Source organism: Monodelphis domestica, chromosome 5 (assembly GCF_027887165.1).
Source record: "Monodelphis domestica isolate mMonDom1 chromosome 5, mMonDom1.pri, whole genome shotgun sequence".
Taxonomy (NCBI): Eukaryota; Metazoa; Chordata; class Mammalia; order Didelphimorphia; family Didelphidae; genus Monodelphis; species Monodelphis domestica.
In genome coordinates this window covers 161,255,004-161,279,584 of record NC_077231.1, presented here as the reverse complement: position 1 = coordinate 161,279,584, position 24,581 = coordinate 161,255,004, and the positions used below count along the sequence as shown (strand labels likewise).

General features: G+C 36.3%; 2 protein-coding genes across 3 annotated transcripts in view; both read left to right on the top strand.

Annotated features, from left to right (window-relative positions):
- CD36 (CD36 molecule) overlaps positions 1–24,581 on the top strand; it is a 143,929-nt gene that overhangs the window by 6,951 nt on the left and 112,397 nt on the right. Inside the window, exons 2-3 of one of the 2 annotated variants that reach the window (XM_007504025.2) lie at positions 14,248–14,316; positions 14,759–14,838. The exons of the other annotated variant lie outside the window; for it this stretch is intronic. The gene's annotated coding sequence lies outside the window, so the exon portion shown is untranslated. The remainder of the gene's footprint in view (positions 1–14,247; positions 14,317–14,758; positions 14,839–24,581) is intronic. 2 annotated transcript variants of the gene reach the window in all.
- On the top strand, positions 16,794–20,124 carry LOC100016285 (trifunctional purine biosynthetic protein adenosine-3-like). The gene is given in 1 exon segment (XM_056799495.1): positions 16,794–20,124. A coding segment is annotated over 1 exon segment (1,302 nt). The 5' UTR covers positions 16,794–16,839; the 3' UTR covers positions 18,142–20,124.

The following is a 24,581-nucleotide window of genomic DNA, read 5'->3' as shown; positions in this document are numbered from 1 at the left end:
GTCAAAGACTTTTTCTATCTATTGAGATAATCATGTGATTTTTGTTCATTTGCTTGTTAATATGGTCAATTATGTAAATGGTTTTCCTAATATTGAACAGTCTTTGCATTCCTGGTATAATTTCCACCTGATCATAGTGAATAACCCATATAATCACTTCCTGGAGTCTTTTGGCTAGTATCCTGTTAAAGATTTTTGCATCTATATTCATCAAGGATATTTGTCTATAGTTTTCTTTCTCTGTTTTTGACCTGCCTGGCTTTGGAATCAATACCATATTTGTGTCATGAAAGGAATTTAGTAGAACTCCCTCTTCATTTATCCTGTCAAATAGTTTGCATAATACTTGGATTAGTTGTTCTTTGAATGTTTGATAGAATTCACTTGTGAATCCATCAGGCCCTGGGGATTTTTTCTTAGGGAATTTTTTGATGGCTTGTTCAATTTCTTTTTCTGATATGGGATTATTTAAGAATTCTATTTCTTCTTCCGTTAATCTAGGCAATTTATATTTTTGTAAATATTCGTTCATATCACCTGGATTGCCATATTTGTTGACATATAATTGGGCAAAATAGTTTTTAATGATTGTGTTAATTACCTCTTCATTGGAGATGAGGTCTCCCTTTTCATCTATAACACTGTTAATTTGGTTTTCTTCTTTCCTTTTTTATTAGATTGACCAGTACTTTTTCTATTTTGTTTGTTTTTTTCAAAATACCAGTTTCTAGTCTCATTTATTAGATTAATGGTTCTTTCACATTCAATTTTATTAATTTGTCCCTTAATTTTTAGGATTTCTAATTTAGTTTACATTTGGGCATTTTTAATTTGTTCACTGTCAAGTTTTTTAATTTGCATGTCCAATTCATTGACCTCTGCCCTCACTAATTTTTTAATATATAAACTCAAGGATATAAATTTTCCCCTGACTAATGCTTTGGCTGCATCCCATAGATTTTTGAAAGGATGTCTTATCATTGTCATTTTCTTCAATGTAATTAGTAATTGTTTCCGTGATTTGTTCCTTAACTAACTGATTTTTAAAAATCCTTATTATTTAATTTTCAATTAATTTTATTTGGCTCTCCATTTACCTTTACTAATTATGATTTTTATTACATTATTATGATTTGAAAAGGTTGCATTTGTTATTTCTGCTTTTCTGCATTTGTTTGCCATGTTTTTATGCCTTAGTCCATGGTCAATCTTTGTGAATATACCATCTGCTTCTGAAAAGAAGGTGTATTTGTTGCTATTTATTTTTCTCCATATATCTATTAACTCTATTTTTTTCTAAGATTTCATTCACACCTCTTACCTTTTTCTTATTTACTATTTGATTTAATTTATCTAAATTTGATAGCAGTAAGTTCAGCTCTCCCATTATTATAGTTTTCCTATCTATTTCCTCTTTCAATTCCACTAGTTTCTCCTTTAGAAATTTGGATACTATGCCATTTGGTGCCTACATGTTGTTTACTGATACTTCCTCCTTGTCTATACTGCCTTTAATCAGGATGTAGTAACCTTCCCTATCCCTTTTAATCAAATCTATTTTTACTTTGGTTTTGTCAGATGTCATGATTGCAACTCCTGCCTTCTTTCTCCAAGTTGAGGCCCAATAGCTTTTGCTCCAATCTTTCATTTTAACCTTGTGAGTGTCTACCTGCCTGATGTTTCTTGTAGACACCATATGGTTGGATTTTTTTTTTCTAATCCACTCTCTTATTTGTTTTCATTTTATGGGTGAGTTCATCTCATTCACGTTTAAAGTTATGATTGCCACTTGTGTATTTGCCAGCATTTTGACATCTTCTCCTAGTTCTATCCTTTTTCTTTTGCTATATCCTTTTAAACCAGTGGTTTACTTTTAATCAGTCCTCCTAATCCCCACCCTTAGTATGCTTCCCTTTATGCCTCCTCACTTTTTATTCCCTTCTTATTTTTTAGGGTCTGTTAAGTTCCCTTCCTCCTCTTTCCCTCCCTTTTTGTACTCCCTTCCTCCCTATCTGCCTTAGTTTTCCCTTCTCACTTTCCCTGTAGGGTAAGATAGAATTCAATACCCTAATGGATCCAGATGCTCTTCCCTCTCAGAATTGATTTCCCTGAGAGTAAGGTTTAAATATTACCTATTAGCACTCTCTTCCTCTCCTTCTCATAAGAGTATTCTTCCCCTCCCCATCCAATTTCTATCTTAATGTAATAAAGATTATCCTATTTATCTTATTTCTTCAAGTATCTCTTGGTTCCATCTTTGATTCCCCCTTCCCTTTCTTTTTTTTTTGCATATCATCTTATACCACTTATTAGCCCAATCTCTTCCTGTGAATGATTCTTCTAATTACTATAATAGTGAATACAATTTTTGAGTTATAAAGAACATTTCCCCCATATATTAATATAAGTAATTTGATTTTTTTGAAACCCTTAAAGAAGAAAGTTTGAATAAAAAAATATTTTTCCCCTTTTCCCTCTCTTCTTTACCTTTTTGTGTTTCTCTTGATCTTTGTGTTTGGATATCAGACTTTCCTCTTAGTTCTGGTCTTTTCTTTACTAATACTTGGAAATCTTCTATTTTGTCGAATGCCCATACTTTCCCCTGGAAGTTTATAGTTAGTTTTGATGGATAGGTGATCCTTGGTTGAAGACCCAATTCTCTTGCCTTTCTGAATATCATATTCCAAGTTTTTTAATCCTTTAGTGTGGAACCTGCCCATTCTTGTGTAATCCTGATTGGTGCTTCTTGATATCTGAATTATTTCTTTCTGGCTTCTTGTAAAAATTTCTCCTTAGCTTGGAAGCTCTTGAATTTGGCACTTACTTTCCTGGGAGTTGTCTTTTGAGGATTTAGTGTAGAGGGTGTTCAATGAACTCTTTCAATATCATTTTTCCCCCTTATTCAAGAACTCCAGGGCAGTTTTCTTGGATAATTTCTTGTAGTATGATGTCAAGATTTCTGTTTATTTCTGGCTTTTCATGTGAACCAATGATTCTCAAATTATCATTTTGTGATTGGTTTTCCCGATTTCTCATCTTGTCAGTGAAATATTGTATGTTTTCTTCTATTTTGTCAGTCTTTTGTCTTTGCTTTATTAATTCTTGCTGTTTTGCAAGATCTTTGGCTTCCAGTTGGCTCATTCTTGTCTTACAGACTGGTTTTCCTTTTCATTTTGATCTATCCTACTTTTTGTGCCTTCCAGCTATTTCTCCAATTGGGAGTTCTTGTACTTTAAATTGTTATTTTATTTTTGAACTATTCCTCAATTTTCTCACCAGAAGTCTTCCATCTTTTTGAAAAGCTCAGATCTTGTGGACAATTTCCATTTTTTGAAAGTTTTGGTGCATTTGTTTGTATTTCCTATCCTATTTCCTCTGTAGCCTGGGTTTTTTCTCCATAAAAATTATACAGGGTCAACACCTTCTTCTTCGTTCTTTGTTGTTTTTGTTGTTGATGTTTGGAATTTGTTGTTCCTGGGCACTGTTTGCCATCACTATGGTGGTTTTTCCTTCCCTTTCTAGTCAGAAATCTGAGTGAGATGGACAGGATCTCTGTGTATGGAGCTCAGGAGAAAGGATTTTGCCTGAGGCCAGCTCTCAAATCTCTGCAGCTTCTTCTTTTTGCTGCCCTTCTCTGTGCTATCTCCCTGTGGGCACCCATGGTCTGTGATTATCAGCCTGATGGGGTTTCAGGTCTAGATGCTCTCAGATGTAGGTCTTTGGTGGTCTTAGGCAGCTGCCTAGGACCTAGAGGTGCCCCTCACTCACTCACTGATTCTAGTGTGTGCTGGCTCTGACTCTGGCTCTCTAGGTAGGGTGGGGGAGGGTAGATCAGCTTGTGTTTTGGTGGAAGCTTTTTCACCCCCTTATAGAGTGGAAATGCCCAAATCCACCCTACTGTAGAATCCCTTTGTTCATATGAATTTGTTTTTTTTTTTTTTTGGTCTTTTGAGGTAGTCTATATTGATAGGAAAGGAAGAGTCCTGTGTCGAGACTGTCACCATGTTTACACAGAAGTCTCTCTCCCCCTACTACTGTTCTGACAAACTATCTTATTATTTTGTATATATTTTCATTTATTTACTTTATCCTATTTAATTCTTTTCTTCCAAAGTAGTATTTAAGCTTCATGTAAGCAGAATTTTATTTTTGAATATTCTAAAATATATATTTGTTTTTTAAATGAACAAATATCCATTTTATTTCTTTTATATAGCCTATTCTTTTTAAGGAAAAAAGAAAAAGAAAAATGAAACTCATGTAATATATATGCATGCATTAACCTGGTTCCAAAATATTGATATGTCAATTTCTGCCTTGAGTTAATCACTTCTCAACTATTCTTCAATTGACAGGAATCCCTTCATTTCCATTTTTTGGACCTATAAAAATTCTGCTATAAATATTTTTCATCTTTATGAGTCCTTTTCTTCTTATGGAATTGACCTATTTGTAGTATTGCTGAAACAAAGAGTATGCATTTCTTTGGAATCTTAGTTTAAAATTACTTTTACCAATAAATAGACCAATTTGCATGTCTACTACTAATGCTTTAATGCATTTTTTTTATACAGCCCCTCCAACATTTGTCATTTTCCTTTTTTTAATCCACTTTACCTATCTGATGGGTATGAGTTGGAACCTCCAAGTAGCTTTAATTTGCATATCTCTGATTATAAGTGATTTATACCATATTTTCTTATGACTAAAGGTATCTTGAATTTTTTCCTTAGAAAACTGCCTGTTAAAATTTCCTTTAACCATTTTTTCAATTGATAAATGGCTTTTGTTTTATTCCTATAAACTTGAATAATAATAATAATAATAGATAACATTTATATAATTCTTACTATGCCAGGCACTATGCTAAGAACATTACAATTATTACCTCAATTGATCTTCACAAATAACTTGGGGGAATTATTATTTCAATTTTATGTAAAACAGACAAAAAAGGCTCTATTCATTGAATGACCAAACTGTCCCATCACTTCTTTATATAGGGCGTTCAAAAGTCTTAGACACTCAAGTACCATTCATGAGTAACACTTAAGCTTCAAACTGCCTCAGACTCTTGGAATATTCTCTATATATTTAAAATGAATTCTTTATCAGAGATATTTGTTGCAAATACCCTCTATTCTCAAACTGTCTGGGCTAAAACTTTATTTAGTTTTATATAATCCAAATTGCCTATTTTATCTTCTACAATCCTCTCATTCTATTATTTTTTCCTGAATTCATTCTTTATTCAATGATCCGAATGATGACTTTGATATTCTCACCAATCTAATTTGTTTATCATAACATATTTCAAGTTATGTATTTATTTGAACTTTTTCTTTTTAAAAGGACTGAGATGTTGGTCCATACCTGGTTTCTGCCAGACTGCTGTCCAGTTTTTGAAACAGTTACTGTTCATTAGAGAGTTCTGTCCCCCAGGATTTGTCATTTTCTCTTTCTGTCATGTTAGCCAATCTTATAAAGAGTGAGATGGTATCTCAGAATTATTTTAATTCAGATTTCCCTAATAAGTAGCAGTCTAAAACACTGTTTTGTAACAATTGATAACTTTGATTATTTCTGAAAAATGCCTCTTCATTTTTTTGACTTGGGAATGGTGAAAAAATGTCTTTTATTTTAATAAATTTGACTTAGTTTCCTCTATTTTTAAGAGATGATGCCTTATCAGAAAAGGTTTTCATTTTTTTATCTGTTTACTTTTTTTTCCTTCTAATTTTGGTTACTTAGTTTCGTGTGAAAGCCTTTTAATTTCATTTTTCACAATCATCCAATTTAATTTCTGTGATCCTCTCTAGCTTTTGTTTGGACATAAAATCTTCCCTTTTCAATAGATTTGATGGGCAAAATATTCCATTTGCCTCTAATTTACTTAAGATATCACCTTTATTTTGAAAGTATTTACTCATTTTGATCTCTTCTTTGTATAGAATGAGAGATATTTATCTAGGCTTAGTCTCTGGCAAATTGACTGGAAAGTTGTTTTCATAATTTTTTTCAACCAAATGGTTAGTTCTTGCCTCCAAAGATGGAGCCCTTGATTTATCAAAGACTAGATAATTATGGTCATTTGCTATTCTGTATTGTGTACCTAACCCATTCTATCTATTTACCACTTTGTTTCTTAGCTAGTACCAGACTGATTTAATGATTAATACTGTGTAGTAGAGTTTGAAATCTGAAATGTTCGATCACCTTCTTTCAGAATTGTTTTCATTGATTCCCTTGATATTTTTATGTTCTTCCAAATGAGTTAAGTTATTTTTTCTAGCTTTATTAAATCATTATTTTGTTGTTTTGTATAGCATCCGATAAGTTAATTCACATTGGGTCTATCCATAAACAATATATTTCCAATCTTTTGGATTTTTATTTGTGTACAAATGTGAGAATGCTAAATCATATTTTGCTAATCACATTTAAATTTATTTTGTAAGCAAAAAAAAAAAACCCAAAGATGTTATCTTCTTAGTATTCAAGTGGCAAGAACTAGTTAAGTGGGGTTAAGTGACTTTCCTAGGGCCATACAAGTAGAAAGTGTCTGAATCCAGATTTGAACCCAGGTCTTCTGACTCCTGGTCTGGTGAACTTTATAATATTCATTTAAATTATATGAGTATATGTTAAGTTACTTTAATTCTCAGAAAATAGAATTGTTTACATGACCCTTTGCAAGTTAGCAGGGTGTTGTCTAATGACTAAATTCCTTATAATTTTAATGATAAACAAGTCTGAGAAGTGGAATTAAGAATGTGACCACAGAATGTTTTCCATATTTCATAAGGCTGAAATTCTCTATCCTTGTAGCAAAGTAAAATCAAAGTTTAGTAATCATTTTTTTTTTAATTTGAGTTAAGTGTACTCATCTTCCATTCCTCTCCACGGAGTGATAATTTTGTTTCTCAGTCTACTCTAATTCCTCCAATTCATTTGTCTTATCTTACTGCTATAATTATGTCTAGAACTATGTTGAATAATAGTGGTGATAATGAGTATCCTTGCTCCATTCTTCATCTTATTGAAAGGCTCACTACAAATAATGCTTGCTGATGAATTTAGATGAATTTTATTTAATATTTTAAGGAATATTATATTTTATCTTGTGTTTTTTTAGGAATGTGTTATATTTTGCCAAATGCTTTCTCAAATCTTGTGAAATAACATATGAATTCTGTTATTTTTGTTATTGATATGGTTTTTTATTCTGATATTTTCCTAATATTCAACCAGTCCTACATTCCTGGTAAAATCCCAACTAGTCATAATCTGTGATCTTTGTAATATATTGTAATTTCCTTTCTAGTGTTTTATTTAAAATTATCACTTAAGTCTTCATTAGGAAAATTACTTTATAATTTTCTTCCTATGTTTTTACTCTTCCTGCTTTTAGGTATCAGTCTCATATTTATGTAATAAAAGGAATTTGATAAGACTTCTTCTTTGCTTATTTTTATAGTTTATAAAGAATTAGAATTAATTGTTCTTTAAATGATTGGTAGAATTCATTATCTGGTCTGAGAAATTATTCCTAAAGAGCTCATTGCTGGTTTGTTTATTCTCTTTTTTCAAAAATGGGGTATTTAAAATTATATTTTTTCTTCTGTTATTCTGGGCAATTTATACTTTTGTGGATATGTATCCATTTCATTTAAATTGTCAGATTTATTGACATAGAATTGGGCAAAAGTGTCCCAAAAATTGCATTAATTTCATCTTTATTGGTGATTAATTTACCTTTTCCCCTTTTTATACTGGTTATTTCATTTTCTTCTCTCTTTTTAATTCAATAAACCAGTGGTTTATCTATTTTTTTTTAAAAATTCTCATTTTATTCATCAGTTCAATATTTTACTTGCTTTCAATTTTACCAGTTTCTCCTTTGATTTTGAGGATTTCAAAATTGTATTTATTTTTTCTTGTCAGTTCTATGCCCACTTCATTGATTTGCCTTTTCACTATTTTCTTGATGTAAACATTCAGAGATCTAAAAATGTCTCTTAAATACTTCATTGGTTGCATTCAATAAACCTGGGCATGGTGTGTTATTGTTATTATCTTCAATGAAATTATTGATTGTTTCTATGATTTGTTCTGACTCACTCATTCTTTAGGACTAGATTATTCTGTTTTAAATTAATTTTTAATCTATCTTACCATGGTCCTTCATTGTATGTAATGGTTTTATTGTATTCTAATCTGAAAAGGACATAATTCATATTTTAAATTTTATGTATTTATGAGATTTATTTTATGCTCTAATATATTTTTGTGTTCGTCCCATGTACTGCTGTGAAGGGGAAAAAAGTGAGTTTTCATTCTTTCCCATTCCCATTCAGTTTTCTCCAATGGTCTATTATATTTAAGTTTTCTAAAATTCTATTCAGCTCCTTAATTTCTCATATATATATTTTGGTGAAGTTTTTTTTCTAATTCTGGGAAGGGAAAATTAATTTTTTTCCTGTCTATTTCTCTCTGTAAATCCTTTAACTTTTATTTAAAAATGTAGATATATTATTTGGTGCATATTGGTTTATAATATAACTTCATTATGTATGGTACCATTTTTAAATTTTTTTATTTTTTTTAAACATTATTTTATTTGGTCATTTCCGAGCATTATTCATTTGAGACAAATATAATTTTCTCCCCCCCCCCAACATATCCCATAGCCCACACGTGATTCCACTGGGAATCACAAGTGTTCTTGATTCAAACTTGTTTCTATGTTGTTAGTCTTTGCACCAGAGTGTTCATTTAGAGTCTCCCCTCAGTCATATCCCCTCAACCCCTGTAGTCTAACAGTTGGTTTTCCTTGGTGTTTTTACTTCCACAGTTTGTCTTCTGCTTGTGGATAGTGTTTTTTTCTCCTAGATTCCTGCAGATTGTTCAGGGACATTGCATTGACACTAATGGAGAAATCCATTACGTTCGATTGTATCACAGTGTATCAGTCTCTGTCTACAATGTTTTCCTGGTTCTGCTTCTCTCGCTCTGCATCACTTCCTGGAGGTTGTTCCAGTCTCCATGGAATTCCTCCACTTTATTATTCCTATTAGCACAATAGATTTCCATCACCAACATATACCACAATTTTTTCAGTCATTCCCCAATTGAAGGGCATCGCGTCATTTTCCAATTTTTGGCCACCACAAAGAGAGATGCTATGAATATTCTTGTAAAAGTCTTTTTCCTTATTATCTCTTTGGGGTACAAATCCAGCAGTGCTATGGCTGGATCAGAGGGCAGACAGTTTTCTATTTCCCTTTGGGCATAGTTCCAAATTGCCCTTCAGAATGGTTCAATCAGTTCACAACCCCAACAGCACTGAACTAGTGTCCCTACTTTGCCTCATTGCCTCCAGCATTCATTACTTTCCTTTGCTGTCATGTTAGCCAATCTGCTAGGTGTGAGGTGATACCTCAGAGTTGTTTTGATTTGCATCTCTCTGATTATAAGAGATGTAGAGCATTTTTTTCATGTGCTTATTAATTGTTTTGATTTCTTTGACTGAAAATTGTCTATTGATGTCCCTTGCCCATTTATAAATTGGAGAATGGGTGATTTTTTGTACAATTGATTTAGCTCTTTGTAAATTTGAGTAATTAAACCTTTGTCTGAGGTTTTTATGAAAACTGCTTCCCAATTTGTTGCTTTCCTTCTGATTTGAGTTATATTGGTTTTGTTTGTACAAAAGCTTTTTAATTTGATGTATTCCAAATTATTTATTTTGCATTTTGTGTCTCTTTCTAAGTCTTGCTTGGTTTAAAAATCTGTCCCTTCCCAAAGGTCTGATATGTATACTATTTTGTGTTCGCCTAATTTTTTTATAGTTTCCTTCTTTATGTTCAAGTCATTCACCCATTTTGAATTTATCTTGGTGTAGGGTGTGAGGTGTTGATCTAAACCTAATCTTTCCCACACTGTCTTCCAATTTTCTCAGCAGATTTTATGAAATAGTGAATTTTTGTCCCAAAAGCTGGGAATTTTGGGTTTCTCATAGACTGTCTTGCTGAAGTGACTTATCCCGAGTCTATTCCACTGATTATCCTTTCTATCTCTTAGCCAGTACCAACTTGTTTTGATGACTGCTGCTTTATAATATAGTCTGAGATCTGAGACTGCAAGGCCTCCTTCCTTTATATTTTTTTCTTTGTTTCCCTGGATATCCTTGATCCTTTGTTATTCCAAATGAACTTTGTTATGGATTTTTCTAAATCAGTAAAAAATTTTTTTGGAAGTTTGGTGGGTATGGCACTAAATAGATAAATAAGTTTGGGTAGGATGGTCATTTTTATTATATTGGCTTATCCTATCCATGAGCAGTTAATGTTTTTCCAATTGTTCAAGTCTAGTTTTAGTTGTGTGGCGAGTGTTTTGTAGTTGTGTTCATATAGTTCCTGTGTTTGTCTCGGGAGATAGATTCTTAAGTATTTTATTTTGTCTAAGATGATTTTGAATGGGATGTCTCTTTCTAGTTCTTGCTGCTGAGCTGTGTTGGAAATATATAGAAATGCTAATGACTTATGCGAGTTTAATTTGTATCCTGCAACTTTGCTAAAGTTGTTGATTATTTCGATTAGCTTTTTGGTTGAATCTCTAGGATTCTTTATGTAGACCATCATGTCATCTGCAAAGAGTGATAACTTGGTCTCCTCCTTGCCTATTTTGATGCCTTCAATTTCTTTTTCTTCTCTAATTGCTACTGCTAGTGTTTCTAGTACAATGTCAAATAGTAGAGGTGATAATGGGCATCCTTGTTTCACTCCTGATCTTATTGGGAATGCATCTAGTTTATCCCCATTGCAGATGATATTAGCTGATGGTTTTAGATATATACTGTTTATTATTTTTAGGAAAGGCCCTTCTATTGCTATACTTTCTAGTGTTTTTAATAAGAATGGGTGTTGTATTTTATCAAAGGCTTTTTCTGCGTCTATTGAAATAATCATGTGATTTTTGTTTGTTTGCTTGTTGATGTGGTCAATTATGTGGGTAGTTTTCCTGATATTGAACTAGCCCTGCATCCCTGGTATAAATCCTACTTGATCATGGTGAATGACTCTTCTGATCATTTCCTGGATTCTTTTTGCTAGTATCCTATTTAAGATTTTTGCATCTATATTGATTAGGGAGATTGGCCTATAATTTTCTTTCTCTGTTTTTGGCCTGCCTGGCCTTGGAATCAGTACAATGTTTGTGTCATAACAGGAATTTGGTAGAACTCCCTCTTTGCTTATTATGTCAAATAGTTTGTATAGAATTGGGATTAGCTGTTCTTTGAAAGTTTGATAGAATTCACTGGTGAATCCGTCAGGCCCTGGGGATTTTTTCTTAGGAAGTTCTTTGATGGCTTGTTGGATTTCTTTTTCTGATATGGGATTATTTAAGAAATCTATTTCTTCTTCTGTTGGTCTAGGCAATTTATATTTTTGGAAATATCCATCCATATCACCTAGGTTGGTATATTTATTGCCATATAGCTGGGCAAAGTAGTTTTTAATGATTGCCTTAATTTCCTCTTCGTTGGAGGTGAGGTCCCCCTTTTCATCCTTGATGTTGTTAATTTGCCTTTCTCCTTTCCTTTTTTTAAATTAAATTGACCTGTACTTTGTCTATTTTGTCTCTTTTTTCAAAGTACCAGCTTCTAGTATTGTTTATTAGTTCAATAGTTCTATCACTTTCGATTTTATTAATTTCTCCCTTAATTTTTAGGATCTCTAGTTTGGTTTTCATCTGGGGGTTTTTAATTCATTCACTCTCAAGTTTTTTTATTTGCACTTGTAATTCATTGATCTCTGCCCTCCCTAATTTGTTAATATATGCACTCAGGGATATGAATTTTCCTCTAAGTACTGCCTTGGCTGCGTCTCATAAGGTTTGAAAGGATGTCTCACCATTGTCATTTTCCTCAATGAAATTATTAATTGTTTCTATGATTTCTTCTCTAACGAAATGATTTTTGAGTATCATATTATTTAATTTCCAATTAATTTTTGACTTGGCTCTCTATGTGCCCTTATTGATCAATATTTTTATTGACTTATGATCTGAAAATGTTGCATTGATTATTTCTGCTTTTCTGCATTTGAATTCCTTGTTTCTGTGACTTAGTGTATGATCTCTTTTTGTGAATGTGCCATGTGGTGCTGAGAAGAAGGTGTATTCCTTTTAGTCCCTATTTATTTTTCTCCATATGTCTATTAACTCTAATTTTTCTAAGATTTCATTCACCTCTTTTACCTCTTACTTATTTAGTTTTTGGTTTGATTCATCTAAATTTGATAGTGGTTGGTTCAAGTGTCCCACTAATATAGTTTTACTGTCTATTTCCTCCTTCATTTCTCCTAGTTTCTCCATTAGAAATTTGGATGCTATACCATTTGATGTATACATGTTGATTAGTGATATTTCCTCATTGTCTATACTCCCTTTTAACAGAATATATTTACCTTCTGTATCCCTTTTGACCAGGTCTATTTTTGCTTTGGCTTTGTCAGATATCATGATTGCAACTCCTGCCTTCTTTCTATCAGTTGATGCCCCAAAGGTGTTACTCCATCCTTTAATTCTAACCTTGTGAGTATCAATCAGCCTCATATGTGTTTCTTGAAGACAACATATTGTAGGGTTTTGGGTTCTAATCCAATCTGCTATTTGTCTAAGTTTTATGGGAGAGTTAATCCGATTCATGTCCAAAGTTGTGATTGTCACTTGTGGATGTCCTGGCATTTTGATATCTTCCCCTAGTTCTGACCTATCTTCTGTAGCTATAACCTTTTGAACCAGTGATTTAGTTTAGGTCAGTCCCCCTAGTCCCATCCCTTGATATGCTTCCCTTTCTAGCCCCTCCCTTTTAATTCTCCCTTCCCCTCCCTCTTCTCCTTCCCTCCCTTTTTATACTCCCTTCCCCCTCCTTATTTTCCTTTCTCTCTTACCCTGTTGGATAAGATAGAATTCAGGATTGCAATGGATCGAGATGTTCTTCCCTCTCAGAGTTGATTTCACTGAGAGTAAGGTTTAGTAATACCACTTCGCGCTCTCTTCCACTCCTTCTTATATGAGAGTTCTTCCCCTCCTCTTCCTATGTGTATCTTTGTATGGGAAAGATTATTCTATTTATTTCCTCCCCCCCTATTTCTTGAAGTAAATCTTGGCATCATTGACGATTCCCCCCTCCCTTTTTCTTTCTTTGCTCCCTTCTTTACCAAATCTTCTTGATGCCCAAATCATTCCCTATGCATGATTCTTCTAACTACTCTTATGATGCATACAATTTTGAGAGTTACATAATACCTTTTCCCCACATATTAATATATATATATATATATATATATATATATATATATATATACATAATTTGATGTAAACGTAGTCCTTATAGAAGAGTTTGACTTAAAATAAAAATAAGATTTATCTCCTTTTCCCTTTCTTTCATATTTACCGTTTCATGTTTCTCTTGATTTCTGTGATTGGATATCAAACTTTCCAATGCGTTCTGGTCTTTTCTTAGCAAATACTTGGAAATATTTTTTGTTGAATGCCCATACTTTCCCCTGGAAGTATATAGTCAGTTTTGCTGGGTAGTTGATTCTTGGTTGGAGACCCAGCTCTTTTGACTTTCTAAATATCGTGTTCCACACTTTGCAGTCTCTTAGTGTATTAGCTGTTAAGTTATGTGTGATCCTTATGGGAGCCCCCCCTATATCTGAAGCTCCTCTTCTTGGCTTCTTGTAGGATTTTCTACTTTTCTTATAAGCTCTTGAATTTGGCAAGTACATTCCTAGGGGTTGTCTTTTGGGGATTTAGTATAGAGGGTGTTCTATGAACCCTTTCTATTTCTATTTTGCCCCCTTGCTCCAGAACGTGTGGGCAATTTTCTTTTATAAATCTCCTGTAGAATAACATCGAGTTTATTGTTTATATCTGGTTTTTTCTGGGAGACCAATAATTCGGAGGTTGTCTCTTCTTCCTCTGTTTTCCAAGTCTGTGACCTTTTCAGTGAGATATTTTATGTTTTCTACCAATTCATTAATTTTTTGGCTTTGCTTTATTGATTTTTGCTGTTTTATGATCTCACTTTTTTCGAGTTGCTTAATTCTGGTCTTTAGGGACTGGTTTTGCTTTTCAGCTTTGTATGCCTTTCTATTGGATGCTTCCAGCTCTTTTTCCAATTGAGCAGTCTTATCTGTCAGACTGCTGATCTCTTTCTCCCATTTTTCTTTCCAGGTTTCCATCTTTTGGGTAAGCTCCAGTTTGAGATCTTCCAGACCTTGTTGATAGTTTCCATTTTGGGAGGTATGTTCTGATTTTTTTTGGATTTCATCCTCATTCTCTTCTTTTCCTTGGGTACTTCCACCATAAAAGTTTTCAATAGTCACCTTTTTCCCTTTCTTCCTGGAGGCTTGATTTTGGGCCATGTGAGCCATCCCTTTGGTGGTTTTATTTCCCTTTCCTTTTTGGTCTGTGGTCTGGGTGATATGGGTGGGTTTTCTGTGAATTTAGGTTGCCTCCGACTAGTTCTTCCCAGCCTCCGAGGTTTCTTAGAGTGCTGGGCCCCTGATCACAGCCAAACTGCCCAGGTGTTCAGCTCCGCCCAGATAATCAGCACGTGGTCAGCCCCTGGTGTTTAGCTCCGCCCAGATGCTCAGTGCAACTGCCCCGAGTAAGGCTTCCTGGGCCCCCTGTGATCAGCACAGGATTCTCCTTTGAAACACCCTTAGATGTTTTTTCCTGGCAGTCCCCAGATCCCAAGGACCTTGGAGTGCCCCCCCTGACAGAGAAGTTCCTCACTCATTTGCTGTCCCAGTGAGAGCTCCGGTAAGTCACTCTGGTTTGGTGGGGAAGGTGGGAGGGGAAGGGCGGCTCAGTTCACGTTTCTGTGCAAGCTTTTCCTCCTTCTTATTATAATATGGAAATGTTCAAACCCCACGTATCTTCACCTCTGTGGGGTACTGGGGAGTACTGGGGAGTCCTTCTGTTCCTCCAAAGGTGAATTTTATGCTCCATTGATGTAGTCTATTTCATTTGGTGCCGGGGAGAGGAAGCGTGTGGCGTCTAGATTGCAGCCATGAATACCCGGAAGTCCCTTCAGGCCATTTTAAATGGGTCTCAGTGCATAATTTTCCAATCATAGTTTTAAGTTCTTTATTCATCCTTTCAACTTGGCCTGAGCTCTGGGGATGAAATGGAACATGGAATTTGGTAGTTATCACCAAGCAAGAATATATTTTTTTTAAAGACAGAATCAGTAAAATGACTTCCTCTATCAGAATCAATACGTGATGGCAGGCCAAAATGAGGAATAATTTCTTTTAAGAGCACCTTAGCAACAAAAGCTGCCATGGCTTGCATTGCAGGAAATGCTTCCGGCCATCTGGCCAGTTGATCTACTATGACTAGACAAAATTTATAATGTTCGACCTTTGGCATTGTTATGAAATCTATCTGTAGGTGCTCAAAAGGTGTGTAAGCCAGAGGACACCCACTGAAAGCTTTGCCACGAAAGGTGTGTTGGTTATATGCCTGGTAGGTAGAGCAGGCTGAACACACTTTAGAGGCTATGGTAGTTATACCGGAAGGTATCCATACTCTCTTAACAGAGTCCACGATGCCCTGGGTACCAAAGTGACCATTTTTATGCACAGATTGGCAAATTTGGTGATAGAAACTTCTAGGGAGCAGGGGTTACCCTTCAGACAATACTCACACTCCATTCATCTGTTTTGCTTTAAATTTTTATTTCCATTTTTCCACTTCCTTTTCATTATAGGCAAGTGATAAATTTAAATCATCAATGGTTGTTAATGTTAAAACTAATCCAGGTCCTTCTATGGCTGCTAGCTTTGCAGCGGCATCTGCTCGGTCATTTCCTCTAGATACAGGGTCAGAGCCACCTGTATGGGCAGAGCAATGAACTACAGCTAGGGCTTTAGGTAGTTTGAGAGCAGAAAGAACTTCATTCATAATTTCTGCATTAGCTATGGATTTTCCAGCTGTGGTTAAAAATCCTCTCTGGAGCCATAGCAATCCGACTGAGTGATTAATGCCAAAAGCATATCTAGAATCCGTATAAATTGTTGCCTTTTTCCCTTGGCAATTATACAGGTATTTTTCAGAGCTATGAGTTCTGCCCCTTAAGCGCTAATATTAGAGGGCAGAGAAGCTCGGGGCTTTGGCGGCCATGTTAGTACCTGATGCAGGCGCCATTACAGGGCCAGTATTGGCTGGTGAATCCCGCCAATATGAATGGCATAATCTCCAGCGTTTGGGGTGGGAGGTGGGTTTGTACTTGTGCAGTTTGGGTTGATTAGAGGGCATAACTATCCCGAAGGGGGACTGGCGGTGGAATAAAAACCACCCAGTTTTCCCGCGGAGCCCGCAGACGCCTGAGGGGGGCGCCAATTCCACCTTCATTGCCTTCCCAAGGAGGGCCCGCCTCCTCGGTGCTGTCCTCCCAATGCTTGCGCAGTCCTGTGACTCTGGAAAATACAACCTCTTTCCCTCCGCCCCTGACCCTTCCCCCGCCCCATGTCTAAATCCACCTCATTTTCCGAACCCACGCCACTCGGACTCTCCCTGGCTGTTTGGCTTTCTTGGGTTTTTCCAAGACCCTAACTCCTAAGTGGTGTGCCGGGATATTCTGCGGCGGGAAAGTGCGTCTGTCGTTACCCTGACGAAATAGATCCCCCGGCCCTACGAGCCCTCGGTGGCACTTTTTAAGGGAAAAACTTAAGGGTCCTCGGTGGCATTGGAGACTTCCACGGAGCAAAGGACCTTGGGGTTTGTTCCTCGTAACACTTGTTCGTAAAAAATAAATTAATGGCAGTCTGTGTGCTTGTGATTGGCAGTGGGGGAAGGGAACATACACTGGCTTGGAAACTTGCTCAGTCTCAACATGTCAGACATGTGATAGTTGCCCCAGGAAATGCAGGAACAGCCAACAATGAGAAAATTTCAAATTCAGCTGTGTCAGTCACTGATTATACTTTGCTTGCTCAGTTCTGCAAAGATCAGAAGATTGAACTTGTAGTTGTTGGACCAGAGGCTCCTCTTGCTGCTGGAATTGTTGAGAACCTGACATCTGCAGGAGTGAAATGTTTTGGACCCACAGCAGAGGCAGCTCAGTTAGAGTCCAGCAAAAAATTTGCCAAAGAGTTTATGGACCGACATGAAATCCTTACTGCAAAGTGGAAGGCTTTCACCACACCTGAAGAAGCCTTCAACTTCATCATGAGTGCAGACTTTCCTGCTCTAGTTATAAAGGCCAGTGGTCTGGCTGCTGGAAAAGGTGTGATTGTGGCTAGTAACAAAGAAGAGGCTTGCAAAGCAATTCAAGAGATAATGCAGGATAAAGATTTTGGAGCTACTGGTGATACTGTTGTAATTGAAGAAGTTCTCGAAGGAGAAGAGGTGTCTTGTTTGTGTTTCACTGATGGTAAGACTGTGGCGCTTATGCCGCCAGCCCAGGACCATAAGCGATTATTGGATGGAGACCATGGCCCCAATACGGGAGGAATGGGAGCTTATTATCCAACACCACAGGTTCCTATGGATCTGTTATTGAAAATTAAAAATACCATTCTTCAGAGAACAGTAGATGGCATGCGGCAAGAAGGCATTCCATATATAGGAATATTGTATGCTGGTATAATGCTTACCAAGAATGGCCCAAAAGTTCTGGAGTTTAATTGAAGATTTGGGGATCCAGAATGTCAGGTAATTCTTCCACTTCTTAAAAGTGATTTTTATGAAGTAATCCAATCAATTTTAGATGGTCAGCTTTCTAATTCTCTGCCAGTATGGCTTGAAGACAGCACTGCTGTAACTGTTGTCATGGCAAGTAAAGGCTATCCAGCAAACTACATCAAAGGCATAGAGATAACAGGAATTCCTGAGGCTAAAGCTTTAGGCCTCGAGGTGTTTCAAGCAGGCACAGCTCTGAAAGAGGATAAAATAGTAACGAATGGTGGTAGAGTTCTTACAGTAACAGCCATCCAGAGAGATCTGATGTCTGCTCTTGAAGAAGCCAACAAAGGAATAACTATTATAAAATTTGAAGGAGCCATTTATAGAAAGGACATTGTATATAGAGCTATCTCTTTCCTGAAAAGGCCCAGGTAAAATAATTTTTAGAGAAATTAAAGTCATTATTAGCTCAGACCTAACCTGCATTGATTAATCCTGTACTTGTTGATACAAAATGAAATGTAGTGTTGTTCCCTTAAACTAACCTAGACCACATTTTTAAGATTTTTCTATACTGCTGGGGAATTAAATATTACAAGTGGCTTTGAATCAAATACAGCAGCATTCTAACTAAAGTGAAAAAAATTTCTTGGTAACTTCCTCTGTTAGGAAAATATTTAAGGATTAAAAAATAATGCTAATGTATTATAATTTTATGCTATCATTATGCTTTTTATAATTATATATGATTTTGATTATGTGCATTTGCCTTATTGAGGGGCATATTCATTGTATTTTTAAAATACCAGTTTACTATTATGTCCGTTGTATCTGCAGTTAATGGTTAAGGAAAATTTCCTTTGATCATCATCATGTGCAATGATAATCTTGTGAAAACAATAAACTACATTAAAAAAATATTAGAGGGCAGCAAACCTGACCACTCAGTGGCAAATTCTGTGACTACAGCAGCTCCAGTGTATCGTATGCCATCTCTCATAAAAGAAAAACCATCAGTAAATAAGACCAGATCTGAGTTGTTTAAGGGAGTGTCCAAGAGATCATCTCAAGGCTTAACTGCCATGGACACTAGTGTTTCACAATTTTGTAATGGTTCTCTTGAAGTTGGTAAATCTGGAAGCAAGGTGGCAGGGTTACGAGTTGAACAGTGCTTCAAGGTAAAGTTTTCATTGTTTAACAAGGTTATTTCATACCTTGTAATTCTCTGATCAGAAAATACCTGTGTTTTGTGTCTTAGCAACAATGCTTCTACCTCATGTGGGCACATAATTGTCAATGGGCATCCCAATACTAGATCAACAGTTTTTGTCACTAGTAAGGCTGTAGCAGCTACTCCTCTAAGACATGGTGGTGCTCCTGATGCTACTGGGTCCAGTTGGGCAGACTAATAGGCAATTGGACACTGAGAAGGTCCCAAAGTCTGAGTTAAAACACCTGAAGCTACCCCTCTTTGCTCATGTACATACAAAATAAATGGCTTGTTGTAATCTGGGATGCCTAGAGCGGGGGCAGACAGGATAGCCTTTTTTAGATCTGATAGAGCTGACAGGTGTCCTGGTTCTAATTTGAGGGGTTCAGGGACCAAATCCCTTGTTAGTGCTATAAGAGGTTTAGTAATTTCCCCATAGCAAGGAATCCATTGTCTACAAAACCCTGTTGCTCCCAAAATTGCTCTCAACTATTTCTTAGTAGTAGGAGCACTTAAATTTTGAATATTCTCGATTCGTTTGGAAGAAATCAAGCGGGCACCTGCAGACAGGATGAACGCCAAATATTCTACTTTAGGGAGGCACCACTGAACATTATCCTTCGAGATCTTATGACCTATTTTGTGCAATTCCAAAAAAAGGTGCTTGCTATCTTCCTGACATGTTTCCACATCTGTTGAGACCAAGAGTAGGTCATCTACGTACTTGATTAATTTGGTGTTTTTAAATTTTATATTATCTGTATCTTGGTTCAAAATTTGCTCAAATAAGCTCAGGCTGTCTATGAAACCTTATGGCAAATGACTCCAGCAGTAATGACGGCTCTGCCAGGTGAAAGTAAAGATATGTCTCGAGTTCTCATGTATGGGTATGGAAAAGAAGGCTGAGCACAAGACTACTAATGTAAAGTATGTAGCTGTGCTAGGAATAGAAGAAACAATAGTATTGATATTGGAGACTACAGAGTGTCTCTTTATAACGTGATTGTTCACAGCCCTCAAATTTTGCTCAAATCTATAGAGGTGTTTGCCATCAGGCCCTCTTTTTGTTTTTTTAACAGGCAGGATGGGCATGTTGTATTCAGATTTACAAGGGATTATTATTCCCTGTGCAATTAATGAGTTAATTACTGGGGTAATTCCCTCAATTGCCTCTTTTGAGAGAGGATACTGAGGAATGGAAGGAGGTGGGCTAGATTTAGTTTTTATCTGCACAGGCACAGCTGACTTAAGTAAGCCTACATTGGAAGAAGATGTGGCCCAAAGAGACTCCGGTATATCTTCAGGTATTGCAAAGGTAGGTGGGATGCTCTTTTTTTCTCCTGACTCTCTGAGAGAATTATAGGGAGTAAATTTAAAGATTCCTCCAGTACTTCCAATTATAAGGAACCATCTGGGGAGCAGGTTATTGTGGCTCTGAGTTTGCATAGAAGGTCCCTCCCCAGCAAATTTAAAGGGGACTCAGGCATCAAAAGTAAGGAATGTTGTACCTCTAGGGGTCCTACAGACACCATTCTAGGAGGAAGTCTTTTAACTCTTTGGGTTATTCCTGATACTCCCATTACATTCTCTGAGCCAACAGAATAACATTGTAAATCAGGTGTTCCCTTTAATACAGACCAGGAAACTCCAGTGTCTAATAGACAATCATAATAGGTGTTACCCACGTTTAAAGTAACATGGTGTTCATTAGTATGGGGGGGGTAGTGGATAGGGACAATGGGTAGTAGGACATCGGGGTCTGGAAAATCAAAGGTTGTATCCTCTGATTCCTGTGCCCTAGCCCCCTCTCCCCCAGGAAACCTTCATTGTGTTTGGGAAGTTCCTTGGGCACCCTCCTGAAAAGCGCCCCCCTGAAGGGCACCACCCTGAAGGGCATTTGCGCCTCGAGTATTTTTTGGATGAGCACCATTTTTTATATTTTGTTGTGGAGTTATTTCATTTGAGTTATCATTTTTCCAATATCCATTCCTATAGTCATCATTCCTAAAGTTGTGGTTTTCATTGTCATAATTATATTTATTTCTATAATTATCACTTCTGTAGTTGTTATTAAACTGAATATTTCTTCCTATAAGCTTGAAAAAAGCTCTCCACTGTACTGTATTGTGGCCCTTCTTCCCACAGAAGTGGCAGGTAATGGATTGATACTTAGATTTCTGGAGAGGGGCAAGTGTCATTGGTTCATTATCATGCCCACTTTCTAATTTAGTTATCCTATCTATTACACATTTTATTTTTTCCTTCATTTTCTCCATGTCATCATTATTTTCTCCCTCCTTTTCTTTGTTTCCCCTTAAAACATATATAGCTATTTTTTGCAATTCTTCAAGTTCCATATCTGACCATCTTGGGCATTGTGTTCTAAAATAATTCTTAATTGCTTTGCAAGAGTTATTGACAAAGACCCTTCTAACTTATCTTAAGCTACTCTCTTTAGTTAGGTCTGAATCTAAGTATCTGTCCCCAAACTTGATTATTCTATCCATGAATCTGGAGGGTGTTTCTTCCTCCTTTTGCTTAATTTTTTCAAGTTCCATCCACTTATCTGTACTGTCTGCACATTCCTTCATTGCCGTAAGGATGGTCTCTCTACAATAGTATAGTTGTACATAATCCTCAGGATTGTTATAGTCCTATTCGGGATCCTGAGATGGCCAATGCGCTACATTATACCCCCAGGTTTTGTTGACATGAGCAATTATTTTATTTTTTTCACATTCAGTTAAAAAAGCCTGTAGCAAGTTCTCAAAGTTCTTGTAAGACAGATTATACTGAAAAAATATGTCTCCCATCTTTTTTGTTACTAGAAAGGGATCTAGTTCATATCTGGGGATATTTAGTGTAAATTCATTTATTTCTTGGGGAATAAACGGTACCCTATGTCTTAAAGTCACCACATCTCCATTCCATCCTATTTCAGGTACTTCTCTTAGAGGAAACAGGCCTCTAGTTGAGTTTTGTACCTGTGGGTCAGTTTGACAAGGACAGGTTTTTCCTAGGATGGCAAGATTCCCTTTTGGCTGGAATTTGTTTTTTTGTAGGAGAGGGAACATGAGAAATTGGGATTGCAGGGGAAGGGTTTTGGGGATTAAATTCAGTCAAAATTTGCACTACATGAGAGAAGTAGTCTGTTAACTGAGCTATAGGGAAGGTTTTTTACATCTCTATTTCAGGGAAGGAAATTTCCTCATTCAAAGGTTCAGAAACAGGTCTGTTTCTGGTAGAGTGGGTGTTTGCCAATTGATCCTGTAAGAAACATTTTAGATCTTCTAATTGGGCTTGCATTTTATCCTCAATTTTTTTTTCATTTTAGCAGCACTAAAAACAGTATTGAGGAGTACAAAAATGACAGTACATTTTAATATAAAATTTGGAGATATCCTGCATTCCTCAATGCCCCTAATTCTTCAACTGCCATATAAATGTCAAAGAATGTAGTACTCATATATATATATATATATATATATATATATATATATATATAGTAATTATTTATCTAACAGTCTTCACAAAACACGTGGGGAACAGGGCAAAGCAAAAAACTTTCCACAGGGTTTTTTTTCTAATCTAGGAAATTGTTCCTTAAGGGAAAGGATATTTAGAAACAGCTCTCCCAGCCAGGACTTTACGGTCCTGTTGCTGAGATTTAAAACAGCTGTTTTCTATCTATCAGAGTCACACAGCTGGGAAGTATCTGAGGTCTGATTTGAACCTAGGACCTTCTGTCTCTAGGCCTGGCTCTCAATCCACTGAGCCACCCAGCTGCCCCTTAAGATTAAAGGGAAGAAAAAGAAAAACTGCTGATTCTAATTTAACTTAAGGAGAAAAGAGAAGAGAGAAGAAGTTTTTTTATACTCACTTGTTCTAGCAGCTGTGTCTTTAAGCTGAGTTAGCTGTTGAAAAGGACTAAGTGGTGAGAAAGTAGAGTAAAAAGGCAAGAAAATTCAGAAGTTTATTGAGAGAATTCTTTAGAGTCCTGTGTGGTCAGTCACAATGTGATATGGAAATCACTTTAAAAGACTGATATATATTAATTTAAGGTCGCCAAGGAATTCAGCTATGTAATTCCTAAATGAAAACTCAAGTCAGCAGTCAACCTTTTATGGAGTTTTAATTACAAACAGGAGGAAGAAAGGTATGAGAGAGAGAGAGAGAGAGAGAGAGATAGAGAGAGAGAGAGAGAGAGAGAGAGAGAGACAGAGACAGAGACAGAGAGAGACAGAGACAGAGAGAGACAGAGACAGAGACAGAGACAGAGACAGAGAGACAGAGAGAGAGACAGAGAGAGAGACAGAAAGACAGAGACAGAGAGAGAGTGAGAGAGAGAGAGAGAGAGAGAGAGAAATAGAGAGAGAGAGAGAGAGGAATAGGGCTTAAATACCCACTATGCTTAGGTTGGGCCATAGCTGAGGCAAAGAAAAGAGATCAGTCCCTATCACTCATGTGACCAAAATGGAGAAGCAGTCTGAGGGCCTCCACTCTAAGCACCAGGCTCCAACCAACCACCTCTCCTTCACACAGGAAGACCCCAGAACTCCTCAGCTGTCCTCTACCTAACTTCCTGTGTCTCACCTGTGCCAATGGTGGCTCTAGCTTCACCCAGGACCGCCCAGAGAGCTGTCCCCTTTGCACATGTCTGTTGAAGGCCATATTCTCAAATAATTAAATCTTGAGCTTTGCTGCAGCCCTTCCTAAATCCTGTTACCTTGAGTAGGGTGGAGATTGTAGTTTCCAAGGCCTGATTCTGTCATTCCAAGTATCTCTATTGTTATTGATCAGGAAATAGCCAAATCCCATCCTCTAAAGAATGGTTTGAACAGGGTTGAGTAGTTTTGAAATTCACACTAGTATCTCTTTGCTGTTGTTCAGTTATTTTTCAGTCATGTATAACTCTGTTTCTTCATTTGGGTGTGTTCTTGGCTGAAATACTGGACTAGTTTGCCATTTCCTTCTCCAGCTCATTTTATAGATGGGAAAGAAGCCAAACAGGGCTAAGTGACTTGCTTAGGATCACACAACTAAGAAGTGAATAAGGTTGAATTTGCATTTAGGAAGAATCTCCCTGATTCTAAGCCCAGTGTTCTATCTACTGCACCATCTCCCTGCCTTCTATTACCTTTAGAATAAAATAAAAACTCCTATGTTTGGCATTGAAAATCCTTCTCAAGCTGGCACCAACCTATCTTTCTATCTTTATTGTAACTAAGTCACATCCTCATAATCTAGAAATCAAACTTACTAACTTACTGTTCCTTACATACAGTATACCAATTTTCCATTTCTTTGGCTTTGTACCATATTACCTTCATGACTGAAATATCCCAACTCTAAATCTCTTCTCATCTCCAGCTTTTACAATACCTTATTTCTATATATTTCATATACCCATAAATGTATATATTTTCTCCCCCAATTGAATCCAAATTTATTGTGGGCAGTAGTTATTTATCTTCTGTCCGCATACCCTCAGATCCAAATACAGTAGTTGCCACATAGTAGGCATTATATAACAAGTTGGTTGGTATAAAAATAGCTTGAGTCTTGAATGCCATCTATGGAATATTTGGAGAAATAGCAGAAGACCTCCAATACATTGAATAGTTTCCCTCAAGTTAATTTAGGGAATTAGAGAAGAATTTCCTGT